The sequence below is a fragment of the Bacillus rossius genome, chromosome 1 (genome assembly GCF_032445375.1).
Source record: "Bacillus rossius redtenbacheri isolate Brsri chromosome 1, Brsri_v3, whole genome shotgun sequence".
Lineage (NCBI taxonomy): Eukaryota > Metazoa > Arthropoda > Insecta > Phasmatodea > Bacillidae > Bacillus > Bacillus rossius.
This window is the reverse complement of record NC_086330.1, coordinates 70332185-70356150: the sequence shown is the minus strand read 5'-3', so window position 1 is coordinate 70356150 and position 23966 is coordinate 70332185. Positions and strand designations below refer to the sequence as shown.

Sequence of the window (23966 nt, the reverse complement as noted above, 5' to 3'; positions counted from 1 at the left end):
CTGGCCTCCCCAGACATCAGTTCAGATGGAATGAATGTTACGTACGTGCATCAGGTTGCACATCTCGCTGTAGAAGTGTGGGAACGTGGGTGGCTGGTAGAACAGAATGTGTCGGATGCCTTTGATGCGCAGGCGTCGGAAAAAGTGGAACCTCTCGCTGTACAACAGGAAGTGTGCATCATCATGGAAGAACATGTCCCGTGCTCTGGCAATCTTTGCTTCCTGTCAAAACATAAAAAAACTCACGATCAATACTTGATCATGTGCAGCAGTAGCCAACAAGAAGCATGAGCAACACAGGACTGACCTTGGAGTATTCACATATCTGAACGAAACTCATGTCTTCCCGCTTCAAGTAGTTCCGCAAGCGGACATAATCAAAGTATGAAGGCACAAATATCAAAACATGGTTCATGATTGCATCCTTGTACTGTGGAAGTATTTTCTTCGTAAAATATTCAAACCGTGCTTCTATAGCTTGGGCTGCAGAATTAGCATCCAATTTTTGAAACACCTGAAAACATACCAATTTTGTAACATAGCACATTATGTTGTAGAAATTGATCGTAGTCATACCATTATTGCCCATAAAATAAAATTTCACACATTTTAGTAGTCAATTAAAGTAGTATATGACTGCCACATATTTGAAAAGGTGAGTCAAGTATGCTTAGTTGTATTTTTTGGTAAAGTACCTAAACAAAAACATATATTTTATAGTTCTTTAGATTTAATAGTACACATACTTAACACGTAATATAATTCTAAAACTTGTTCACTAGGGGCTATAAAATAATAAAAATAATAAATTATTAAGATTACTTTCTGTAACACTTGAAAATATCTGATGAAACAGTTTGTATTAACACTATTTACAACACAGCATAAAAATAACAAAGTGTGTTAAATAAATGTCATGCTATTTTATTCACCAAACATGGCTAATAATACTGTAATACATTACACTAGATGCAGGTGATACAAAGGATGGCAGGATGTTATAAAATATAAATGACAGGAGATGCCACTGTAGAGAATATGGTAAGAGATGTATTCAATTATTATGATATTATTAGATACATTTAAGTATGTATATATAATATTATTATGCATTCATTATGTTTGTAATCCAAGAGACACCAGACCTAATTCTTTCAATAGTCAAACAACTATCTGGAATATAGGTACTGTAGGATGTTCAACTTATAATGTTTACTTACCAAACCTACTGAAATTATAATGGAGTAACCACACCATGTGACCCTAAACTTGTGTTTACTGTCACAGTGTCATTCATTGGCATAGAAACAAGAAGCAGACATCTCCATTTTTCTCATGCTTGACATTCTTTATACCGTAAACCAGGGTGAATCGAAACAGCGGGGTGAATAGAAACCACGAGGTGAATAGAAATAAGCCTGCTCAAAAAATCTTTATGAATATAATAATTTTTTTAATTTTTTTTCCTTCTATTTTTCAAGTGATTTGCCAACATATTAAGAGTGATTCATATTAAAGAATTGGATTTTTATGGTTCTCTGAATGGACTGTTTCTATTCACTCCGTTTTACGGTACAAACAGTACAATGACCAAACTGAGGGGGGGGGGGAGGGGGGGGGATTTTGGGGGTCGCATCATCTCCACTGCTCTGGGCAACGATCAGCAAATTAAAAAAATTGTCTTCCTATGGTGGTTTACAACTTTAATTCACTGTTTAATTTTCTGAAAATACAAAAGTATGCATAAAAACACTATGATAAACACAACTGATTTCCTGAACTCAACTGATCATCACTATAAATTTTTTGGAAGTATTGTCATAAGAATTTCAATACATGTTGTCAAAAGCAAGGTAACAACTACAAAAAGAGAGTATATTGGGGAAGACTCAGTGATTACCAAGGCAGGAACCATGTCAACATTTGCCAGGAGACGATTTGGAAAACCATGACTAACATCAAGTTAAAAGATTGACAAGTCTGCCAGCTTAAAATATATATTAATTAATTACCATTAGGTTAAATAATTGTGCAAAGTGAACTAAAAACATGATTCTATGTATTATTAAAGTTTCAGCATTAATTATTTATTTTGATTCTTAGTATTGCAGCAGAATTAATTACAATACAGCTCTTAAATTCCTTTAGACCTCAAAGACAAACTTCTACAAATACTCAAACTCTACTAGATTTTCAAGCACTTGCCCAGAAAATAATCGACACCGGACTACTGAAGGTATTATTAATAAAATGTGACTCCACGCAACCCAATGCTTTGTAAACTCATCCATCACTAAAAATAAATAATAAACATGTAGTAGTGGCAAAAGGCTTGAAGCGTGTAGAGGGGAGCCTGTGGGCTGCACGGCGTACCTGAGGCAGCTGAACCATGACCTGGCAGACGGTGCCAGCAGTCGCAGGGGTGCCCGCCCGCACCTTGCCCGCGTAGTTGTGGCACCTCCTGTTGAACAGCGCGCTGAACTCCGGGAGACGCAGCGCGGAGAACAGCAGCGTCTGGCGGTAGTAGCGGCCCCAGCCGTTGACGGCCCACGAGCGCACGCGTGAGAAGTCCGTGCCGTGCGAGTCGCGCGGCTGCAAGTGCACGTGGTCCAGCACGTGCAGCAGGTGGTCCCAGTTCTGCAACACACGTCAATACTGTACCACATATCGTGATCCTGCACTTTACACAACTGATAAAACCAGTTTTGCAACGAGAAGGAATAGTCCGAGTTCGACTAAATTTGGTGTGGATGTGTGCGAAGCATGAGACAGTCAACACAGTGATGGAAGGTCGCCAAACATAAGAGTACACCTCTCACACACAGAGACAGCATTACCAACTCATCATGGAATTCGATAGAAGCCACATTGTTGGTTTTCATGAGTTGTAGAGGTCGTTTTTTTGTTTCGTTAATGGCTTAATGACTGCAAGGTCATCAGACATGGTAAACCTGTAATGCCTATAAGCATTGAGGCGGGGAGGAAGGCCATAGCATGGCAAAGATTGAGGAATGGTATTTGCTTACAGAACAGTTATGAATTACGTTATTTAATTAGGCCAAAAATAACAAATAGAATACTGAAACAACAACAAATTAGAACAAGTATACACACAGCAAAATTACAAGTGAATGACATTATCAAGGCCACGAAAGATAAAGAACAGGTTTCTATTTACGTTTAACAAGTTACGCCGGCGAAACATTGCGCGGTCCCATTACGGGCCATCAAGGTAGACGCATTGAGAACAACACATTTTACAACAAAGTCGATAAGTTGGAATTTAGGGAAAACCTACTACAAAATGTGCGTTACATGGGTAAGTTACATTCTGAAACAAATCATTAAATAATTACGTTTTACGTACATCGACGTCTCAGGGGAGAACAGTTACAAGCAAAGTGAAGTTAAATTATTCAATTAATTTCAAACGTAAATTTTCTAGGTGGCGGCCGAAAGGGAATTTAAACAAAGCAAACAAGAATTTACATTACAAAAGCTTACATTAAGGCAAGGTCCACAGCCTCACTCCAATCAAACCAAACTTATATTATCTTTCCCCCGAGGTCGCTCGCGCACGTCGTATAAATTTAAGCCTAACACACTACATGCTGGATTACAAAGCTACTCGAGCTCCCGAAAGAGACTAAGACAAGACGAGACCAGACAAGCTAGACGAGACAAGACAAACAAGACCGAATTATTCATTTTCCACTGATTTTATAGCATAGGTGCGGCGCAGCGCGCATGCGCCGACCGGTGGAGGGGAGACGAGGAGCAAGGAAGCACACACTAGGAGGGGGAAGGAAGGAGGGGACGACGTGCCATCACCCACGCTGACGCGGGTAATCCAAACGATGCTGCAATCCAGACGCTTCAAACTCACAACACAGGTGCCAGGAAGAATGGGAAAGCAAATTGGCTACGGACCACATAGGAACCATCCTGACATTCACCTGGAGCTCATTTATTTCATCTAGGAGCTTATTTACCACAGTGTCAGCAAGTCGTTAAAATAAGTTGAAATTGAAATGCATGAAATAATATAAATTATGATTATACAACAATTGGGGAATACATAAATGCTTCTTAGAAAAAATAACAAGCTGTTGCTTAAATTATAAAAAAAAAAATAGTAATCTTAGCATTTCCTTTAAGATAACATAATAAATTCTAAATTAAACTATTTATCAAGTGTGGGTTGCTTGCTACATTGTTCATTTCTGATGTCTGTTTTGTGCCCAGCATTAAAGTGCAAGAACTGTAGAGCGGCATGTCACAACATGAAATAAATAAATAAAAATCCTAAATACACCCATGACCAAGGTGGGACATGATCTCACGATTCCAGGGTTAGAAGTCAAAACAATGACACTATGTACATGACGTTAGCACTTGTGAAACAATTATTAGTTGAAGCTTTTTTTAATCCAGCACATTCACAACCAAAAAAATATTAATATACAGTACAATCATATTTACAAGTTGTAATAAGCTGCTTTGTGTCTGTACACTGTATGTAAACAGTTGTAAATTATTGTCCAAACGTGATATAGTAACCCATTAAAATGAATCTGTGCTGGATTACAGAATGTGCCGAACCAAACAATGCCATAATGAAAAGCACCAACAATAAAATTTTCAAATATTCAAATTACCTGCATGAAGAATATTTCAAGCTGGTCCAAAATTAAGACCTCGATGGATGCCAAAAAGTCGAAATCTCGCTCCGACTCCCCTTCAGCACCGACAATAACACGCAGCCCAAGTGGCGAGGCGATGATGATGTCTGCTGAATAGAAGTCTGCATACAGCTGCGTCAGGAACCACACACAGTCTTACCTCATAAAAACAAATTTATTATTAGTGAATGCATACACATGCACATCATAGACATATTGACAGATAGTAATTTTCGTATTTTAAGGACATCCTTGGTGGCATTGATGACTAATGAATCGTGCCTATGTGGTGAAAGTCACGGGTTCAATCCAAACTCATAGTTAACACTCTTATTCATGAGCAGTGAGTTGGGACCCAAGTGATTCAGAGACCATTATTACCTTGGAGGTACCATTGCCTTAAGCCTCTGTAAAACACTATTGAATTATAATTTAATTTACAGTTCACACCAATCCTGTCAGGCCAATGATTATTTTTTTCATTGCAACATTCATTTAACAACCTTTTCCACATGAATCATCTGTTCATTTCTGTTCCGATATCTAATGTCTAGAGTCAAGATTTTGTGGTGTTATTTTAAGACAAATTTCGGTGTAAAGAAATAAAGATTTCGGTGTTATATGGTTTTATTTTTTTGCTCAAAATACCCACGGCAAAATTTTCTTGCTTTTCTGTACGACATGCAAATTTATTAAAACAAATATTAATAAACACTAAAAACTCATGATCTAATTACAATTAAGTTAATTTGCAAATTCATAGATAGTTAAGTTCATTTGCAAATTCATAAATTCAAACATCTAAATAACTACTAAAAATTTCACGACTTAATTACAATCACATACACCACAAAATTACACAATTAAGCACTTCCAAAGTTACTATTAAGACGGTTTTATTGAAATGCTATCATAGTTAAATTTTCCGCATTTTCTGGAGTGAGACGTTGTCTTCTGTCACTAACTACCAGTGAGTACCTGGAAAATGAACGTTCTCCATCAACATTTGATGTTGGGAACCAGATTGCCCTTAAACTGGCTTGAGCAAATTCACTGTAGTCCCCTTTAAGGGAGCAAAGTACCTTTGCAACATCAATTTGGCTTGTTTCTGGCAATGAAAGTTCATCCTCAATTATTTTTTTGAAAGCAACATAGCCATGTATGAATGTATCAATGGGAAGATGGGAAACAGAAGGCAAGTTATGCAGAGACTTCTGTAGGTTTGCATCTTCTATGCTAACCCTACTCACATTTCTTGGGTTGAACAGCAAATTAATGGCATTAAAGACTCTTTGACAAGGATGTCGTTTAACAGATGAGTTTTGCCTCAAACGCTTATGTTTCTCACTCGCGACATGTTTCACAAGCGTATCGCGTCTCTCGTAGTCTAGCCTGCAGTTACAGAATTTGCACATTAAAATTTTATCACTATATAAAATCCTTCGCTGGAAAATTCTTTCAACCGGTCACTGGCAGAAACCTTCGTTTTAGGCATTATCAAAAAAATTTTAATCACATAGGAAGAATTTAACCTCTCAATACGCAAAAACTTGCCGCGCTGGAAAGATCAAAACAATGGAGAATAGATGTGAATACAAAAGCATACTGTAACCAGTACAACTGTTTACAGTTATATGATTATTATTTTTATTATTCTTGTAACATTAATTGTATATTTCATGAGCGATTATTATGTATTTAACTATTTTGTTGTAAAGAGGACAACCAAGGTATAACAGATATAACACATCTTATTGCCATAGACAACACACTTTTAACTTCAGGGTCTTCTAAGAATTATTCTTTGGAAACTTTATTCATTTGGTCTTAGTTCGATACTCTTACACGCTAACATCCAAGTTTTTATTTCACTATGCAGCTTATTCTGTTTGCGGATAGCTATAGCTCCTTGGTTGCTAGGGACTGAAAGTAAATAGTTATAAGGAGGAAGAAGGGAGACGCCATCGCCATCTTGCAGCGGGAAGACGTTTCTCGGGCTGGGGCGAACCAAAGCCTTGGTTGCCGCCCGAGAAATAGAAGATTCGCGTCATCCGCGATCGTGTCCTACTTAGAATTCTCTGCTCTACGAGTTGAGAGAATTGTATCTGGACTAAATAAGTCCTAGATAGGGAGTATCGGCGACTTCGAGTGCCAACTTCCGCGTCGGTCCCGTTTTCGTCCCGTAGTGGTTCCAGACATCTGAGGGCAGCGCCAGCTGCGATCGGCCACGACGATTGGTGAGACCGATCCAGATTAAACCAGACTTTCTAGGACGAGAGGGAAGTCGAGTCTTCAGCCAGATACCCGGCTACCTCAGACCTTCTGTAGTTCGCCAATTACAGCTTACAGCATCCAGTGTTCCAGTGTAGCAGCAGACCACCTGGAGGTCCTGTGAAGAGAGCCTCAAGCCTCCTACAACGTAGAGCTAGACCCGGCATGATATTCAATGTGTTTCCAGTGACGTCATTTGCATCTAATTACCGACACCTAGGTTTGACACCTTGGTTGTTCTCGCTTAATCACATGTTAATAGTAACTTCACACCCATATTCAATAACCCATTAAAATCATATGTTTTTCATTTATTATTATTTCATTTATATGCAAATTTCCACTATTCACACAATACTACTAAATTTCCTTTTTATAATTACTCTCTGGACAGTAACACAGGGCAGTGACGTGCTAGCTGGATTATCAGTCTGGGCAGACCATCCAGTAGCAGCGTTCCTGGTATTTACTGCGACGAGGGTAGGCGCCAAGAATCCCATGAGAACACACCATATTAATTAGAGAGAGTTGAACACCATATAATACCGAGCAAGGAGATTTTATTACAGTGGCTACCACAACTAGGGGCCAACAGCATAAGTTATTACTTCAGTGGCGATCCAACTTAGGGGCATCGACGAGGGTCTACGCTCACTGGACCGTCTACCAGAAGTGCAATTGTTTAGTTTGCTGTAGCGTAGCATATTAGTACGTCGGAAGCACTACAAGATGGCAGACGAAGGTATGTATTTCCTGAGGCTAAAAAAAACCAGCTCCGACAAGGAGGAAACGTCAGGCGAGGGCCAGAAAGAAATGCTAGGCGTTGTGGAAAACGAAAACAAAGAGGACACACCCACACTAAGCATTGAGGCAGGTCAGGAAATTAGCTTTGCTCCCGAACCCGCGCGCATAGAGGAAAGTAACGCTTCAGAACCAGTTGTGCAGGCAGCTAAAGAAAACGCGAATAATATTTCCATGGAGGATTTAATGCGAGCCTTGAACGAGGTTACCAAACAAAACAGGTTACAGTCGGAAATACTAACTAACGAAATGGCTAAGCAGAGGTCCGAAGCGGCGGAACAGGCAAAAACATTATCTGACGAGATAACTAGGCAGAGGTCCGAAGCGGCGGAACAGTCTAAAAATTTGTCTGAAGAGCTAGCGCGACAACACTTTGAATTGATAGACAAAGTAGAAGCTAAAATTGGTGACGTAACCAGTGTAATACCCCTAGTGTCTTAAAGAATAATTAAATAATAAGGTTAAAAGATTTGGAAGCTTTGATTACTGAGGCCCTCAATTAATAACTATAAAAGTCAACAACAGAGGCGACACTAGAAGTAAACAAAGAAAATTTAGGGACTCCCTACAAATACTTGGGAGTAAAAGGATCGTTATTATATATTAAATAAATAAAAACTGTTACGTCTATAGACTTCCTTATTTTATTAATCATTGTTCTTTTTTTTTTTATAGATTAAATTTTCCTTAGTAAAGTCTGTTTTTCATTGATAAGTGATCTTATTTACATAACTCCCAATTACATTTATTATATGATATTCCTTAACGTTATTTACGATAGAGCCGGCCCTCAATGTATAACAAAAATTAAAATATTTAAAAACAAGAATGAAATTAACATTAGTAACTTTAAAGATTGTACATATAGTCCTTCCAAAACATAATATAAATTTCTTCTCCTCGAACTGCCTTTTACTGTCCGCTGTCTTAACTGGGTTACACTAATCTTGGGTTCGTGAATAAAAAGATAGAATTATGCGGGTATCACCCGGGGCTGTAGGTAGACGGTGATCAAGGTAGTAGGCCTAATGATGTTGGGTTCTGCGCAGGAACCGACTCCAGAGGTTCTGGCAGAGGATATTGGTTGCCCCAAACTTGGAACCCTGTCTGAAACAAAAGTCCAAATTCCAAAAATTAGACCTGTTTCCAGACAGTATACTTAAATGGCGCAAAAGGCCAATAGAGGGAAATAAAAGGGGGGGGGGGGGATGACGTCAAGACTTACCAAAACAGGGTGTTGGTCCTGGCGCTCAGGAGAGGGCGTCTCGTCTCCGCAAACTCGAACCACGATTCGCGGTAGCCACGGAAGTCATCATGATTAATTAAAAAAAATAATTTATATAAAAATACAAAGTTTCTCTACTTTCACCTAAACTACTGACTGGTTAATAATTTTAGCTAGGGACTCCATCCCTTTAGTCTGAGAAGACTACATAATATACGATGTCGATGATTCGCAGAAGATCGCAGATACAAACGGTACCAGTCAGTCCGGAGGCGCGCACCGAAGTAAGTTCAGAGCGCGATATCACCTGAATATCATAAGCGCGGGGTCTCTAGAGAATGGGAGGGGGGGTAGGCTCTGAGCCGAAAATTACCGAGTCCACCCGAAGGTGTCCGGCATAAAAAAATTAGATCTTACTGGAGTGACTGCGCGACTGAGGCGCTATCTTTTGGTGGCGAGAGGAAGTACTAATAAATCGACTAGTGACCGACGAGAGTGTCAAGCTAGGGGGTTAATGGAGTAACCAGTGGTGCCACCTAGCGGCCTGAGACATAAGGAGGGGAGAGAGGTTGTCGTTACCTCCGCGCGAGCGCGGTAGTGTCGGCGCTGCCGACGCCTCACCCGTGGCATTAGTTACCACAGCCGTCGCTAGGTGTCGTTAAGGTGCAGAATCGTAACTGCGGCTGCCAAGCCTGAGATGGCCTTGAATTCGGTTAACGCACTCGAGCGGTCGTCGCTCCTAGCCATTTCTGAGAAGAGAGGGTGGGTGAGCAGGCGGGGGTGGCTTCAAAAAACGCATGGTCTGTGGGACACAAGGCCCACGGGATCCTCCTGTCGTGTCTTGCTGCTAGTGAACCTTATACCGATTCGTGACAGAGTTAGCAGGGCTCAGCACTGCTTCACAAGCTGCTCTTAGCAAAAGGAGACCCGCGAAGAAATAACGTTACCGGCTCCGACGTGCCTGGAGGCGGGAGAAATATTAGCCAGAATGCTAGCCTAGCATGAGGCTGGGAAAGAAAATCAGCTCGCCTCTGAGAACAGAGGCTGAGGGCCTGGCCGTAAAGAAAATAAGATGAGAGAAAAAAAATAATAATATTTCCAAAAATATTTAAGATTACAAAATTTTTAAATAAAACGTGCCTAAATACTTAATACACGGCACATACTCCCCCGCGTTAAAGCGGAGCTTAGGGGAAAGCAAAAACAAAAACCAAAAACTTCAGTAGGGCGAGTTACCAGGTTCGCCTGTATCCTACTACTAACATTTAACGCACGGCTGTGGCGCGTCGGCACCTGCAGTCGCGTTGAGTTAAGAGAGGTAGTCGGGTCGAGATAGAGGCAAATGAATAAACGTTTTTGTTAATGTAGGTGGTAATACCTTACAGATAATCTCAATTACTAGTGGGGTCACTTTAACCTTTTTATTAGAAAAATTCTTATACTAAAGAAATTTTATAATTATAGATAATTATTGTGGGTGCACTATTAATAAAGTAAGTTTCAAATATTGTTATGTCAAGAGACTCAAAATAAAATTTTAATATTTAGCATTGATCAATCTAAAATTATATATAATGATCACACATAATTAGTTAATAAAGTAAATATTGAATTACGTCGATCTCAGATGTTGGACATCATGTAGCTTCACAAGTGGGCACTGTGAGGGAAAGCCGAAATTACTGAGGCCAAAACAAGGGAAATGCGTCCTTGAGCACTCAGCTACATATGGGGATTGGAACCCCTGTATATGGGTATGGTGACCCGTAACTTACAAACTAAATGGGAATGAAAACCCCTGTACATATTCGTTTGTCCATAAGAAGTCGAAGGCATGGGTCCAAGCCCGGCACACTCTGACGATGGATCAAACTAAATTATATAATTTTATACTTGCTCAAAAAGCTAAGTACACCTCAGTCCCGAAAACTACACTTGTTAACTTACATAGGATCAATATGTTCAAGCTCTGATGGTTGATCAGACCAACAGGCTGAAGCAAAGATACCTACGAGGGAATTTCACCCTGAGTTAGATCGGGTTCGAAGCCCGAAAGATCAACCAATTTAGATGAATTTAGAAAACAGATTAAAACAAATACAGACTGTGTAAAAACTATAATATTTAGATTCTGAAAAATATTTTATTTGATAAACTATATTTTAAAAGTTCAGTTCTCCAGTTATTAATTGTAGTCATAATAAAATAATAATTAATATTAATCCTCGCACTCAAATTTAATTAATATAAATATAAAATCGTAACATCCAATATTATAATCGTAATAAACATAAGTAAATTTAACTTAATTAATTTCGCCGTCGGATCTTCCATGGCGGGCACAAAAGTTCACACTGCCTGAGAGGGGGTTTGAACATAGGCCGTCCAAAGATGAGTGGTGGGAATGGAACCCAAAGAACACTCGAAAACGGTCATGAGATATTTCACTCAGAGGACCAGGTCTTGGCTCATTGGCTCAGAGGACCTCTCGCGATTTAACGCCTGAATATAGTGCTGCACTGTGGCGAGCGTGACCTAGTTCGACTTTAGAAATACACAAAACTAAACCTTAATGCCACCTTGGAAGTCACAGTTGCAAAACCAAGTATAATAATATTATCATAATGATGTAAAATAGCTACTAATTTTGGAGTGAGTGAGCAAGACAATTAAGAGAATTAAAAAAAACTTTAAATATCTAGATGCACAAATGTATCAGCTACTGTGCTCAAATTCTATTTACGTAGCTGTGCAGTGAAACAAAAATTAATTCTTCATGAAAATAAAACAAATTAGAAATCTTATTGAAACAATAACACAAAATTAGTTAACACTCAATACAGTCTGAGAAACTATGAATATGCAGTTCAGTTACTGGTTAAAATAGTTAATGTAAATAAATGGACTTACTTCACATCCTAGGCAATCATATCCTCCGTACTAGCTTATAAAAAAACGGTTAATTAACCTACACCCTAATAACTTAATTTAGGAACCTTTCGTCGAAGGCTAAAATGAATACACCTTTCATTGGGTACTCAGGAAATAAATCTAAACAAAAGCTAGGCACATGGATGGATGCAAATCTTGGAAAAGTAATAAACAATAATCAATAGCATCAATGCATACATTACTTTTAGAATTAAATTGACTATAAACATGTATGTATAGAATACGATAAATTTCTATTTCTTATTATAGTCATTAAAATTGTCTCTGACCTTAGATAAATTTGCAAGATAAACTTCTCGTAAATTTTAAATCTTTATATGTTATGAATAATGTCTAGTAAAGCCTACTTGGTACACTAGTAAATAGCGTAACTATGCTTACCTTAATTCTAATATTAAATGATCGGCGTAAAGTAGTATTAAAATTAGAAGGTTTATAAATTACTGTCTATACCCCTTTTAAATGTTATGAAACTACGCATGAGGTTTTTCTTAAAATGTTAAATATAATTATGTATAGATATATATATATAACACAGCATTTAAACATTATATGCTCAAAAAATGAAGATACACTTAAATATAGCTTATGATTAAAACAATTGCTTTTTTGCGTGGGAAGTATGTGCCTTCATAATTTATTATTATTATTATTACGCGCGTCGGGAAATGAATAGTGTACTCGGGTGTAACAAGCTGTCAGGTTAGCTTGCACAACGGGGTACCTACAAGGAATGTCTCGTCAGCCGGCAGGACTGACCTTGGCGCGCAGCGCCTTTAACTAGGGGTGTGGGGGGGAGGGAGTATCTTGTCCAGCGGACACGTCTCTGTTGATAAGCCACGCGCGCGGGCTGAGTCGCGTGGGTGGGGAGCCAGCTGCCTCTCGGCTCGCGCCCAGATGTAAACACAGAGACTGAAGTGCAGCAAAACTTATGATAATTTTAAAATTCAAGGTTCAATTTAGCTACTACGTGTATCAGCGGACAGTTCACAAATTACTTACTACCACAAGATTCTAAGTGACAAAAAAATATAAAAAAAATTTTTTTATTCAATTTTTTTTTTAATTTTAATTTTAGGTATGACCTTTCAAATTAGGTATGCCTATAGACGTAACCACGCTCTGCTACCATTTTGTAATACCCCAAGTGTCTTAAAGAATAATTAAATAATAAGGTTAAAAGATTTGGAAGCTTTGATTACTGAGGCCCTCAATTAATAACTATAAAAGTCAACAACAGAGGCGACACTAGAAGTAAACAAAGAAAATTTAGGGACTCCCTACAAATACTTGGGAGTAAAAGAATCGTTATTATATATTAAATAAATAAAAACAACTGTTACGTCTATAGACTTCCTTATTTTATTAATCATTGTTCTTTTTTTTTTTTTATAGATTAAATTTTCCTTAGTAAAGTCTGTTATTCATTGATAAGTGATCTTATTTACATAACTCCCAATTACATTTATTATATGATATTCCTTAACGTTATTTACGATAGAGCCGGCCCTCAATGTATAACAAAAATTAAAATATTTAAAAACAAGAATGAAATTAACATTAGTAACTTTAAAGATTGTACATATAGTCCTTCCAAAACATAATATAAATTTCTTCTCCTCGAACTGCCTTTTACTGTCCGCTGTCTTAACTGGGTTACACTAATCTTGGGTTCGTGAATAAAAAGATAGAATTATGCGGGTATCACCCGGGGCTGTAGGTAGACGGTGATCAAGGTAGTAGGCCTAATGATGTTGGGTTCTGCGCAGGAACCGACTCCAGAGGTTCTGGCAGAGGATATTGGTTGCCCCAAACTTGGAACCCTGTCTGAAACAAAAGTCCAAATTCCAAAAATTAGACCTGTTTCCAGACAGTATACTTAAATGGCGCAAAAGGCCAATAGAGGGAAATAAAAGGGGGGGGGGGATGACGTCAAGACTTACCAAAACAGGGTGTTGGTCCTGGCGCTCAGGAGAGGGCGTCTCGTCTCCGCAAACTCGAACCACGATTCGCGGTAGCCACGGAAGTCATCATGATTAATTAAAAAAAATAATTTATATAAAAATACAAAGTTTCTCTACTTTCACCTAAACTACTGACTGGTTAATAATTTTAGCTAGGGACTCCATCCCTTTAGTCTGAGAAGACTACATAATATACGATGTCGATGATTCGCAGAAGATCGCAGATACAAACGGTACCAGTCAGTCCGGAGGCGCGCACCGAAGTAAGTTCAGAGCGCGATATCACCTGAATATCATAAGCGCGGGGTCTCTAGAGAATGGGAGGGGGGGTAGGCTCTGAGCCGAAAATTACCGAGTCCACCCGAAGGTGTCCGGCATAAAAAAATTAGATCTTACTGGAGTGACTGCGCGACTGAGGCGCTATCTTTTGGTGGCGAGAGGAAGTACTAATAAATCGACTAGTGACCGACGAGAGTGTCAAGCTAGGGGGTTAATGGAGTAACCAGTGGTGCCACCTAGCGGCCTGAGACATAAGGAGGGGAGAGAGGTTGTCGTTACCTCCGCGCGAGCGCGGTAGTGTCGGCGCTGCCGACGCCTCACCCGTGGCATTAGTTACCACAGCCGTCGCTAGGTGTCGTTAAGGTGCAGAATCGTAACTGCGGCTGCCAAGCCTGAGATGGCCTTGAATTCGGTTAACGCACTCGAGCGGTCGTCGCTCCTAGCCATTTCTGAGAAGAGAGGGTGGGTGAGCAGGCGGGGGTGGCTTCAAAAAACGCATGGTCTGTGGGACACAAGGCCCACGGGATCCTCCTGTCGTGTCTTGCTGCTAGTGAACCTTATACCGATTCGTGACAGAGTTAGCAGGGCTCAGCACTGCTTCACAAGCTGCTCTTAGCAAAAGGAGACCCGCGAAGAAATAACGTTACCGGCTCCGACGTGCCTGGAGGCGGGAGAAATATTAGCCAGAATGCTAGCCTAGCATGAGGCTGGGAAAGAAAATCAGCTCGCCTCTGAGAACAGAGGCTGAGGGCCTGGCCGTAAAGAAAATAAGATGAGAGAAAAAAAATAATAATATTTCCAAAAATATTTAAGATTACAAAATTTTTAAATAAAACGTGCCTAAATACTTAATACACGGCACATACTCCCCCGCGTTAAAGCGGAGCTTAGGGGAAAGCAAAAACAAAAACCAAAAACTTCAGTAGGGCGAGTTACCAGGTTCGCCTGTATCCTACTACTAACATTTAACGCACGGCTGTGGCGCGTCGGCACCTGCAGTCGCGTTGAGTTAAGAGAGGTAGTCGGGTCGAGATAGAGGCAAATGAATAAACGTTTTTGTTAATGTAGGTGGTAATACCTTACAGATAATCTCAATTACTAGTGGGGTCACTTTAACCTTTTTATTAGAAAAATTCTTATACTAAAGAAATTTTATAATTATAGATAATTATTGTGGGTGCACTATTAATAAAGTAAGTTTCAAATATTGTTATGTCAAGAGACTCAAAATAAAATTTTAATATTTAGCATTGATCAATCTAAAATTATATATAATGATCACACATAATTAGTTAATAAAGTAAATATTGAATTACGTCGATCTCAGATGTTGGACATCATGTAGCTTCACAAGTGGGCACTGTGAGGGAAAGCCGAAATTACTGAGGCCAAAACAAGGGAAATGCGTCCTTGAGCACTCAGCTACATATGGGGATTGGAACCCCTGTATATGGGTATGGTGATCCGTAACTTACAAACTAAATGGGAATGAAAACCCCTGTACATATTCGTTTGTCCATAAGAAGTCGAAGGCATGGGTCCAAGCCCGGCACACTCTGACGATGGATCAAACTAAATTGTATAATTTTATACTTGCTCAAAAAGCTAAGTACACCTCAGTCCCGAAAACTACACTTGTTAACTTACATAGGATCAATATGTTCAAGCTCTGATGGTTGATCAGACCAACAGGCTGAAGCAAAGATACCTACGAGGGAATTTCACCCTGAGTTAGATCGGGTTCGAAGCCCGAAAGATCAACCAATTTAGATGAATTTAGAAAACAGATTAAAACAAATACAGACTGTGTAAAAACTATAATATTTAGATTCTGAAAAATATTTTATTTGATAAACTATATTTTAAAAGTTCAGTTCTCCAGTTATTAATTGTAGTCATAATAAAATAATAATTAATATTAATCCTCGCACTCAAATTTAATTAATATAAATATAAAATCATAACATCCAATATTATAATCGTAATAAACATAAGTAAATTTAACTTAATTAATTTCGCCGTCGGATCTTCCATGGCGGGCACAAAAGTTCACACTGCCTGAGAGGGGGTTTGAACATAGGCCGTCCAAAGATGAGTGGTGGGAATGGAACCCAAAGAACACTCGAAAACGGTCATGAGATATTTCACTCAGAGGACCAGGTCTTGGCTCATTGGCTCAGAGGACCTCTCGCGATTTAACGCCTGAATATAGTGCTGCACTGTGGCGAGCGTGACCTAGTTCGACTTTAGAAATACACAAAACTAAACCTTAATGCCACCTTGGAAGTCACAGTTGCAAAACCAAGTATAATAATATTATCATAATGATGTAAAATAGCTACTAATTTTGGAGTGAGTGAGCAAGACAATTAAGAGAATTAAAAAAAACTTTAAATATCTAGATGCACAAATGTATCAGCTACTGTGCTCAAATTCTATTTACGTAGCTGTGCAGTGAAACAAAAATTAATTCTTCATGAAAATAAAACAAATTAGAAATCTTATTGAAACAATAACACAAAATTAGTTAACACTCAATACAGTCTGAGAAACTATGAATATGCAGTTCAGTTACTGGTTAAAATAGTTAATGTAAATAAATGGACTTACTTCACATCCTAGGCAATCATATCCTCCGTACTAGCTTATAAAAAAAACGGTTAATTAACCTACACCCTAATAACTTAATTTAGGAACCTTTCGTCGAAGGCTAAAATGAATACACCTTTCATTGGGTACTCAGGAAATAAATCTAAACAAAAGCTAGGCACATGGATGGATGCAAATCTTGGAAAAGTAATAAACAATAATCAATAGCATCAATGCATACATTACTTTTAGAATTAAATTGACTATAAACATGTATGTATAGAATACGATAAATTTCTATTTCTTATTATAGTCATTAAAATTGTCTCTGACCTTAGATAAATTTGCAAGATAAACTTCTCGTAAATTTTAAATCTTTATATGTTATGAATAATGTCTAGTAAAGCCTACTTGGTACACTAGTAAATAGCGTAACTATGCTTACCTTAATTCTAATATTAAATGATCGGCGTAAAGTAGTATTAAAATTAGAAGGTTTATAAATTACTGTCTATACCCCTTTTAAATGTTATGAAACTACGCATGAGGTTTTTCTTAAAATGTTAAATATAATTATGTATAGATATATATATATAACACAGCATTTAAACATTATATGCTCAAAAAATGAAGATACACTTAAATATAGCTTATGATTAAAACAATTGCTTTTTTGCGTGGGAAGTATGTGCCTTCATAATTTATTATTATTATTATTACGCGCGTCGGGAAATGAATAGTGTACTCGGGTGTAACAAGCTGTCAGGTTAGCTTGCACAACGGGGTACCTACAAGGAATGTCTCGTCAGCCGGCAGGATTGACCTTGGCGCGCAGCGCCTTTAACTAGGGGTGTGGGGGGGAGGGAGTATCTTGTCCAGCGGACACGTCTCTGTTGATAAGCCACGCGTGCGGGCTGAGTCGCGTGGGTGGGGAGCCAGCTGCCTCTCGGCTCGCGCCCAGATGTAAACACAGAGACTGAAGTGCAGCAAAACTTATGATAATTTTAAAATTCAAGGTTCAATTTAGCTACTACGTGTATCAGCGGACAGTTCACAAATTACTTACTACCACAAGATTCTAAGTGACAAAAAAATATAAAAAAAATTTTTTTATTCAATTTTTTTTTTAATTTTAATTTTAGGTATGACCTTTCAAATTAGGTATGCCTATAGACGTAACCACGCTCTGCTACCATTTTGTAATACCCCAAGTGTCTTAAAGAATAATTAAATAATAAGGTTAAAAGATTTGGAAGCTTTGATTACTGAGGCCCTCAATTAATAACTATAAAAGTCAACAACAGAGGCGACACTAGAAGTAAACAAAGAAAATTTAGGGACTCCCTACAAATACTTGGGAGTAAAAGGATCGTTATTATATATTAAATAAATAAAAACTGTTACGTCTATAGACTTCCTTATTTTATTAATCATTGTTCTTTTTTTTTTTATAGATTAAATTTTCCTTAGTAAAGTCTGTTTTTCATTGATAAGTGATCTTATTTACATAACTCCCAATTACATTTATTATATGATATTCCTTAACGTTATTTACGATAGAGCCGGCCCTCAATGTATAACAAAAATTAAAATATTTAAAAACAAGAATGAAATTAACATTAGTAACTTTAAAGATTGTACATATAGTCCTTCCAAAACATAATATAAATTTCTTCTCCTCGAACTGCCTTTTACTGTCCGCTGTCTTAACTGGGTTACACTAATCTTGGGTTCGTGAATAAAAAGATAGAATTATGCGGGTATCACCCGGGGCTGTAGGTAGACGGTGATCAAGGTAGTAGGCCTAATGATGTTGGGTTCTGCGCAGGAACCGACTCCAGAGGTTCTGGCAGAGGATATTGGTTGCCCCAAACTTGGAACCCTGTCTGAAACAAAAGTCCAAATTCCAAAAATTAGACCTGTTTCCAGACAGTATACTTAAATGGCGCAAAAGGCCAATAGAGGGAAATAAAAGGGGGGGGGGGATGACGTCAAGACTTACCAAAACAGGGTGTTGGTCCTGGCGCTCAGGAGAGGGCGTCTCGTCTCCGCAAACTCGAACCACGATTCGCGGTAGCCACGGAAGTCATCATGATTAATTAAAAAAAATAATTTATATAAAAATACAAAGTTTCTCTACTTTCACCTAAACTACTGACTGGTTAATAATTTTAGCTAGGGACTCCATCCCTTTAGTCTGAGAAGACTACATAATATACGATGTCGATGATTCGCAGAAGATCGCAGATACAAACGGTACCAGTCAGTCCGGAGGCGCGCACCGAAGTAAGTTCAGAGCGCGATATCACCTGAATATCATAAGCGCGGGGTCTCTAGAGAATGGGAGGGGGGGTAGGCTCTGAGCCGAAAATTACCGAGTCCACCCGAAGGTGTCCGGCATAAAAAAATTAGATCTTACTGGAGTGACTGCGCGACTGAGGCGCTATCTTTTGGTGGCGAGAGGAAGTACTAATAAATCGACTAGTGACCGACGAGAGTGTCAAGCTAGGGGGTTAATGGAGTAACCAGTGGTGCCACCTAGCGGCCTGAGACATAAGGAGGGGAGAGAGGTTGTCGTTACCTCCGCGCGAGCGCGGTAGTGTCGGCGCTGCCGACGCCTCACCCGTGGCATTAGTTACCACAGCCGTCGCTAGGTGTCGTTAAGGTGCAGAATCGTAACTGCGGCTGCCAAGCCTGAGATGGCCTTGAATTCGGTTAACGCACTCGAGCGGTCGTCGCTCCTAGCCATTTCTGAGAAGAGAGGGTGGGTGAGCAGGCGGGGGTGGCTTCAAAAAACGCATGGTCTGTGGGACACAAGGCCCACGGGATCCTCCTGTCGTGTCTTGCTGCTAGTGAACCTTATACCGATTCGTGACAGAGTTAGCAGGGCTCAGCACTGCTTCACAAGCTGCTCTTAGCAAAAGGAGACCCGCGAAGAAATAACGTTACCGGCTCCGACGTGCCTGGAGGCGGGAGAAATATTAGCCAGAATGCTAGCCTAGCATGAGGCTGGGAAAGAAAATCAGCTCGCCTCTGAGAACAGAGGCTGAGGGCCTGGCCGTAAAGAAAATAAGATGAGAGAAAAAAAATAATAATATTTCCAAAAATATTTAAGATTACAAATTTTTTAAATAAAACGTGCCTAAATACTTAATACACGGCACACCAGACAACTAGCGACACAAATTCGCGACACGCAGGAGGAAGTTCATAACATTCGTGAAACAGTAATGAACAGATTTGAGGAAATTGATGCGCAAGTAACCGAGTTACAACAACACGTAATTAACACGGAAACTACGTGCATAGAGGTTGCGAAACGTACTGCAGAGGAACAGTTCAACCATTACGTTCAGCTTAGCGAAACACAATTCGCGAACGTAAATACTGCGCTACAACGACATGAAGCGAGTAGTGCAGACGACATTCGAACCGTGAACAGAAAATTGATCCAGCTCGAGAACTGCGTGCAGCATTTGTCATTGTCTGGAGCGGCAGCGCATACACCGATAAACGTTGACACAACGAGCGCGTCTGCGGCGGAAACGATGACGTCAGCGCAGCGAGACACGTCCGCGTCGTCACACCAGGCTACGCCTACTTACCGTTCACAAGACATGATTACTAACACTGCGACCGGACAACAAGTAATAGTAGTGGATACAGCAGCCTTAAATCACCCTGCTAGGCATTGGTCAGATGAAATGCCTGTATTTTCCTCAAAATCCACGGAAAATCCACGTAAATTTATAAAATATATTTGAAGAATACGCGGAGAGATTTAATCTTTCGGACACAGAAAAATTGAGATGTTTGAACAACTGCTTGAAAAGTAACGCATATTATTGGTGGGAAGTTCACCAAACTTCCGTATCGTCATTTGGACAGTTTAAAGCAGCTTTCCTACAACAACACTGGAGCTTAAAAATTCAGGGGAATTTACGCGCTCAGTTACACGGCGAAAAATACGATCCAAAGAAAAACAAAACGCTCGAGGCTCATTTAAGCGACATGTTCGAGCGTACCCGCTATCTAGACGTTGTCATGAGCGACGATGAATTCGTGGCAATGATTCTAGGCCAACTTCCGATGCGCTACCAATTACATCTGACAGGTAGAAGCTTTGACGGGATAGCAGATTTCCGGAAACAGCTACTCGCCTATGACAGGCTCGACCGTCAGAATAGAAATAGCCAGCGAGAGGAATCTGAAAAATCACCGGTAAACAGACAACCACCGCTGTATCAGCCTTGGAATCAGCGGCGAAATGAAAATTATCCGGACAATAACCAACGTAAACAGCCGCACGTGAACAGTCTAATTTGGGGAACGAATAAGCCGGCCCATAGACGAAACACTTGGTATTCAGGCCGTAACAACAACGATGTTTACCATAGAGGTTCAAAGTCACGCGAGTTTGAACGCTCAAAACACAACCGCTCGTGGCGTAACAGCGAGGAACGCGGAGAATACAGACGCAGAGGAATTATTTATGATTCAACGCCTAGGCGAGAAGGTAGGGGCGAACAGTCTAGAACCCCACCTACCTCACCGAGACGGCCACCCAGGTCGCCGCGCTATAAGAACGACAGACATTCGCCCAAATATTCGAGTAAAAACTACGACAACTCGAAACATTATTACGAAAATCGAGGAGAGGCGAAGTCATCCGGTAGTCCGCGGAACCGACAGCTACACAAACCAAACTCCCCTAGCAAGTTATCGGCTAACCAACTGAGAAGTGAAGCCGCCGGTAATGAAGCATTCAATTCTCACAAAACACATTCCAGAATCAACCTTCATCTTCATCGCAGTACGCAGGGTATTTTGCGAGACAAGAACCCGTCAATCCTGTCACCTACTATGCAAATCCACAAGGCATAGAACCGATACTGGCTAAGTCTACGTCCAGTACCGTGACATTTGGCGCCGGTAATAGCCAGGAAAATAGAAAGTTAAACTAGAAGAGGTCGGTGATCGTACGCCCCGAGCACCGATCGTGAATAGTAATAAGGGGTTAATCCTAGTCCAAGACAGTAAGAGTATGTGTACAATAGTAATGCATGAAAATGAGAGAGATTTCTTGTCAAACGAAGATAACATTGTTACTAAAATTCCAGAAGCATTTTGTCCGGAATTAAATTTACTTGTTTGCGAATTACTCACACCTGTGTTATTGGATAGTGGTGCTGAGATAAGTTGCATTAGCGAAAGTTTAGTATCTGCAATTGAAGATACAGCTTTTAAATTACCTATATTACCCATTTCAAGTCTCAAGATATTAGGAGTCACATCTAGAGCAAACCCAGTAGTGAATCGACAGGCAATGATTACCATAGAAGGATTGGGACACACTAAAACAGCTAACCCATTGATCGTTAGAGGTCTAGCTAAACCAGTCATTCTAGGAACAGACTTCCTAACAAAGTACGGCATTATACTAGACTTTGGAGGATGGTTAGTAACTACTACTGACAGCACAGTACCAAACACTACAACAAAATGGCAGGTATCTGATAAATTAGTCGGATTGCTACAGCAAGAGATAAGGCTACACCAGATATCTAATGTGAGCAAGGAAAATCTTTAATGGCCACATCCGAAGATTTGTTGCAAGCCGTTTTAGAGGTAAAGACGATCGAGAATAATCAGAAGCAGGAGTTGTATAATTTATTGGAAAACCATAAAATTGTATTTTCAGATAAACCAGGTCGGAACAACTTGTATGAAGCTAAAATAGTTATGAAAGCAGGAGAACCGTTCCACAAGAAGTCGTATCCGATACCGGCAAAGTATTTTCGGGAAGCCGAAGAATATTTAAATTTAATGTTAGACTGGAAAGTAGTTCACAGAGAAGCTAGTCCATTCGCTAATCCGATGGTCTGCGTAAGAAAGAAGGATGGTAGTGTAAGGCTATGTTTGGACGCGCGAGAAATAAACAAAATAACTGTAAGAGATCGTGAAAGTCCGCACAACACGAGCGATATACTGAGATTATACCAGGGAGTCAAGTATTTAACTACTCTTGATTTATCTGCAGGTTATTGGCAGATTCCGCTCAAGAGAGAGTCACAGCAGTACACCGCATTTATTTTCAGAAATCATCAATACGTGTTCAAGGTCATGCCATTCGGACTTTGCAATGCGGTGGCGGAGTTCACTCGTTTAGATGCGACATTGGGTCCGGAATGCAAGAGTTTTGCACGCGCATACGTGGACGACATATTGATAACTTCCAGTACGTTTGAAGAACACATGCAACATCTAAAAATGGTAATATCGAAATTGAGAGCCGCAGGAATGACAATCAAGCTAAAGAAATCGCTATTTTGCAGGGAAGAGGTACCTTTCTTAGGTCACATACTCACACCTTCAGGTATTAGAACTGCACCTGATAAGCTAAATGCTATTGTGAATTTTCCTACACCGAGGAATGTAAAGCAGCTCAGAGCTTTTATCGGAGTGATAGGTTTCTACAGAAATTATTCGGATCAAGTTGCTAAGATCGCATTACCACTTTTTGCATTACTTAAGAAAAGTAAAGAATGGAATTGGACCGAAATTGAACAGCAAGCGTTTGAATCGTTAAAAGCCATATTTTTGAACGAACATGTAATTCACCATCCAATCCAAGGGAAAACGTTTATTTTGTACACTGACGCATCAGCGTATGCATTAGGCGTGAAACTAGCGCAATGTGATGAATTGGGCATAGAGAAAACAGTTGCTATGGCGAGTCGTACTATGAACGCAGCGGAAAGAAATTATACAGTAACCGAGCGGGAAGCGTTAGCAATCGTCTGGTCTTTGCAGAAGTTTAGAGATTTACTCCTTGGCGAGAAAATAAAATTAATGACAGATCATCAGGCCCTGACGTGTCTAAAAACTGGCAAGACATTCGGTAGCAGATTAACGCGCTGGTGTTTACTGATCCAGGAATACGACATTCAAATACACCACGTGAAAGGTCAAGACAATATAGCAGCTGACTACCTTAGCCGAGCTCCGGACATGTTAGGCGAGTCGTCAATTCAAAACAGAAATAGTAAGGAGTACCTTGTAGCGAAGTTAATCACGCAAGCCATAGAGAAAAATCCTAAGGTACAGGATATATTTCACAATCTTAAGGGAGCGCAAGAAACGGACGAGTTTTGCCAAGCTGTCAAAACTTAATTATTGGAATTACCACAAACTCACAAGATA

The 23966-nt window shown here is 39.7% G+C and overlaps 1 protein-coding gene across 3 annotated transcripts in view; it reads right to left on the bottom strand.

Annotated features, from left to right (window-relative positions):
* Positions 1–23966, bottom strand: part of LOC134537385 (U3 small nucleolar RNA-associated protein 25 homolog) — a 47458-nt gene that overhangs the window by 10641 nt on the left and 12851 nt on the right. For all 3 annotated transcript variants that reach the window (XM_063377756.1, XM_063377773.1, XM_063377764.1), the window contains exons 4-7: positions 4659–4814; positions 2374–2637; positions 308–514; positions 46–222 (exon numbers count right to left, since the gene is read on the bottom strand). In XM_063377756.1, the coding sequence (XP_063233826.1) occupies positions 46–222; positions 308–514; positions 2374–2637; positions 4659–4814 (804 nt within the window). The remainder of the gene's footprint in view (positions 1–45; positions 223–307; positions 515–2373; positions 2638–4658; positions 4815–23966) is intronic.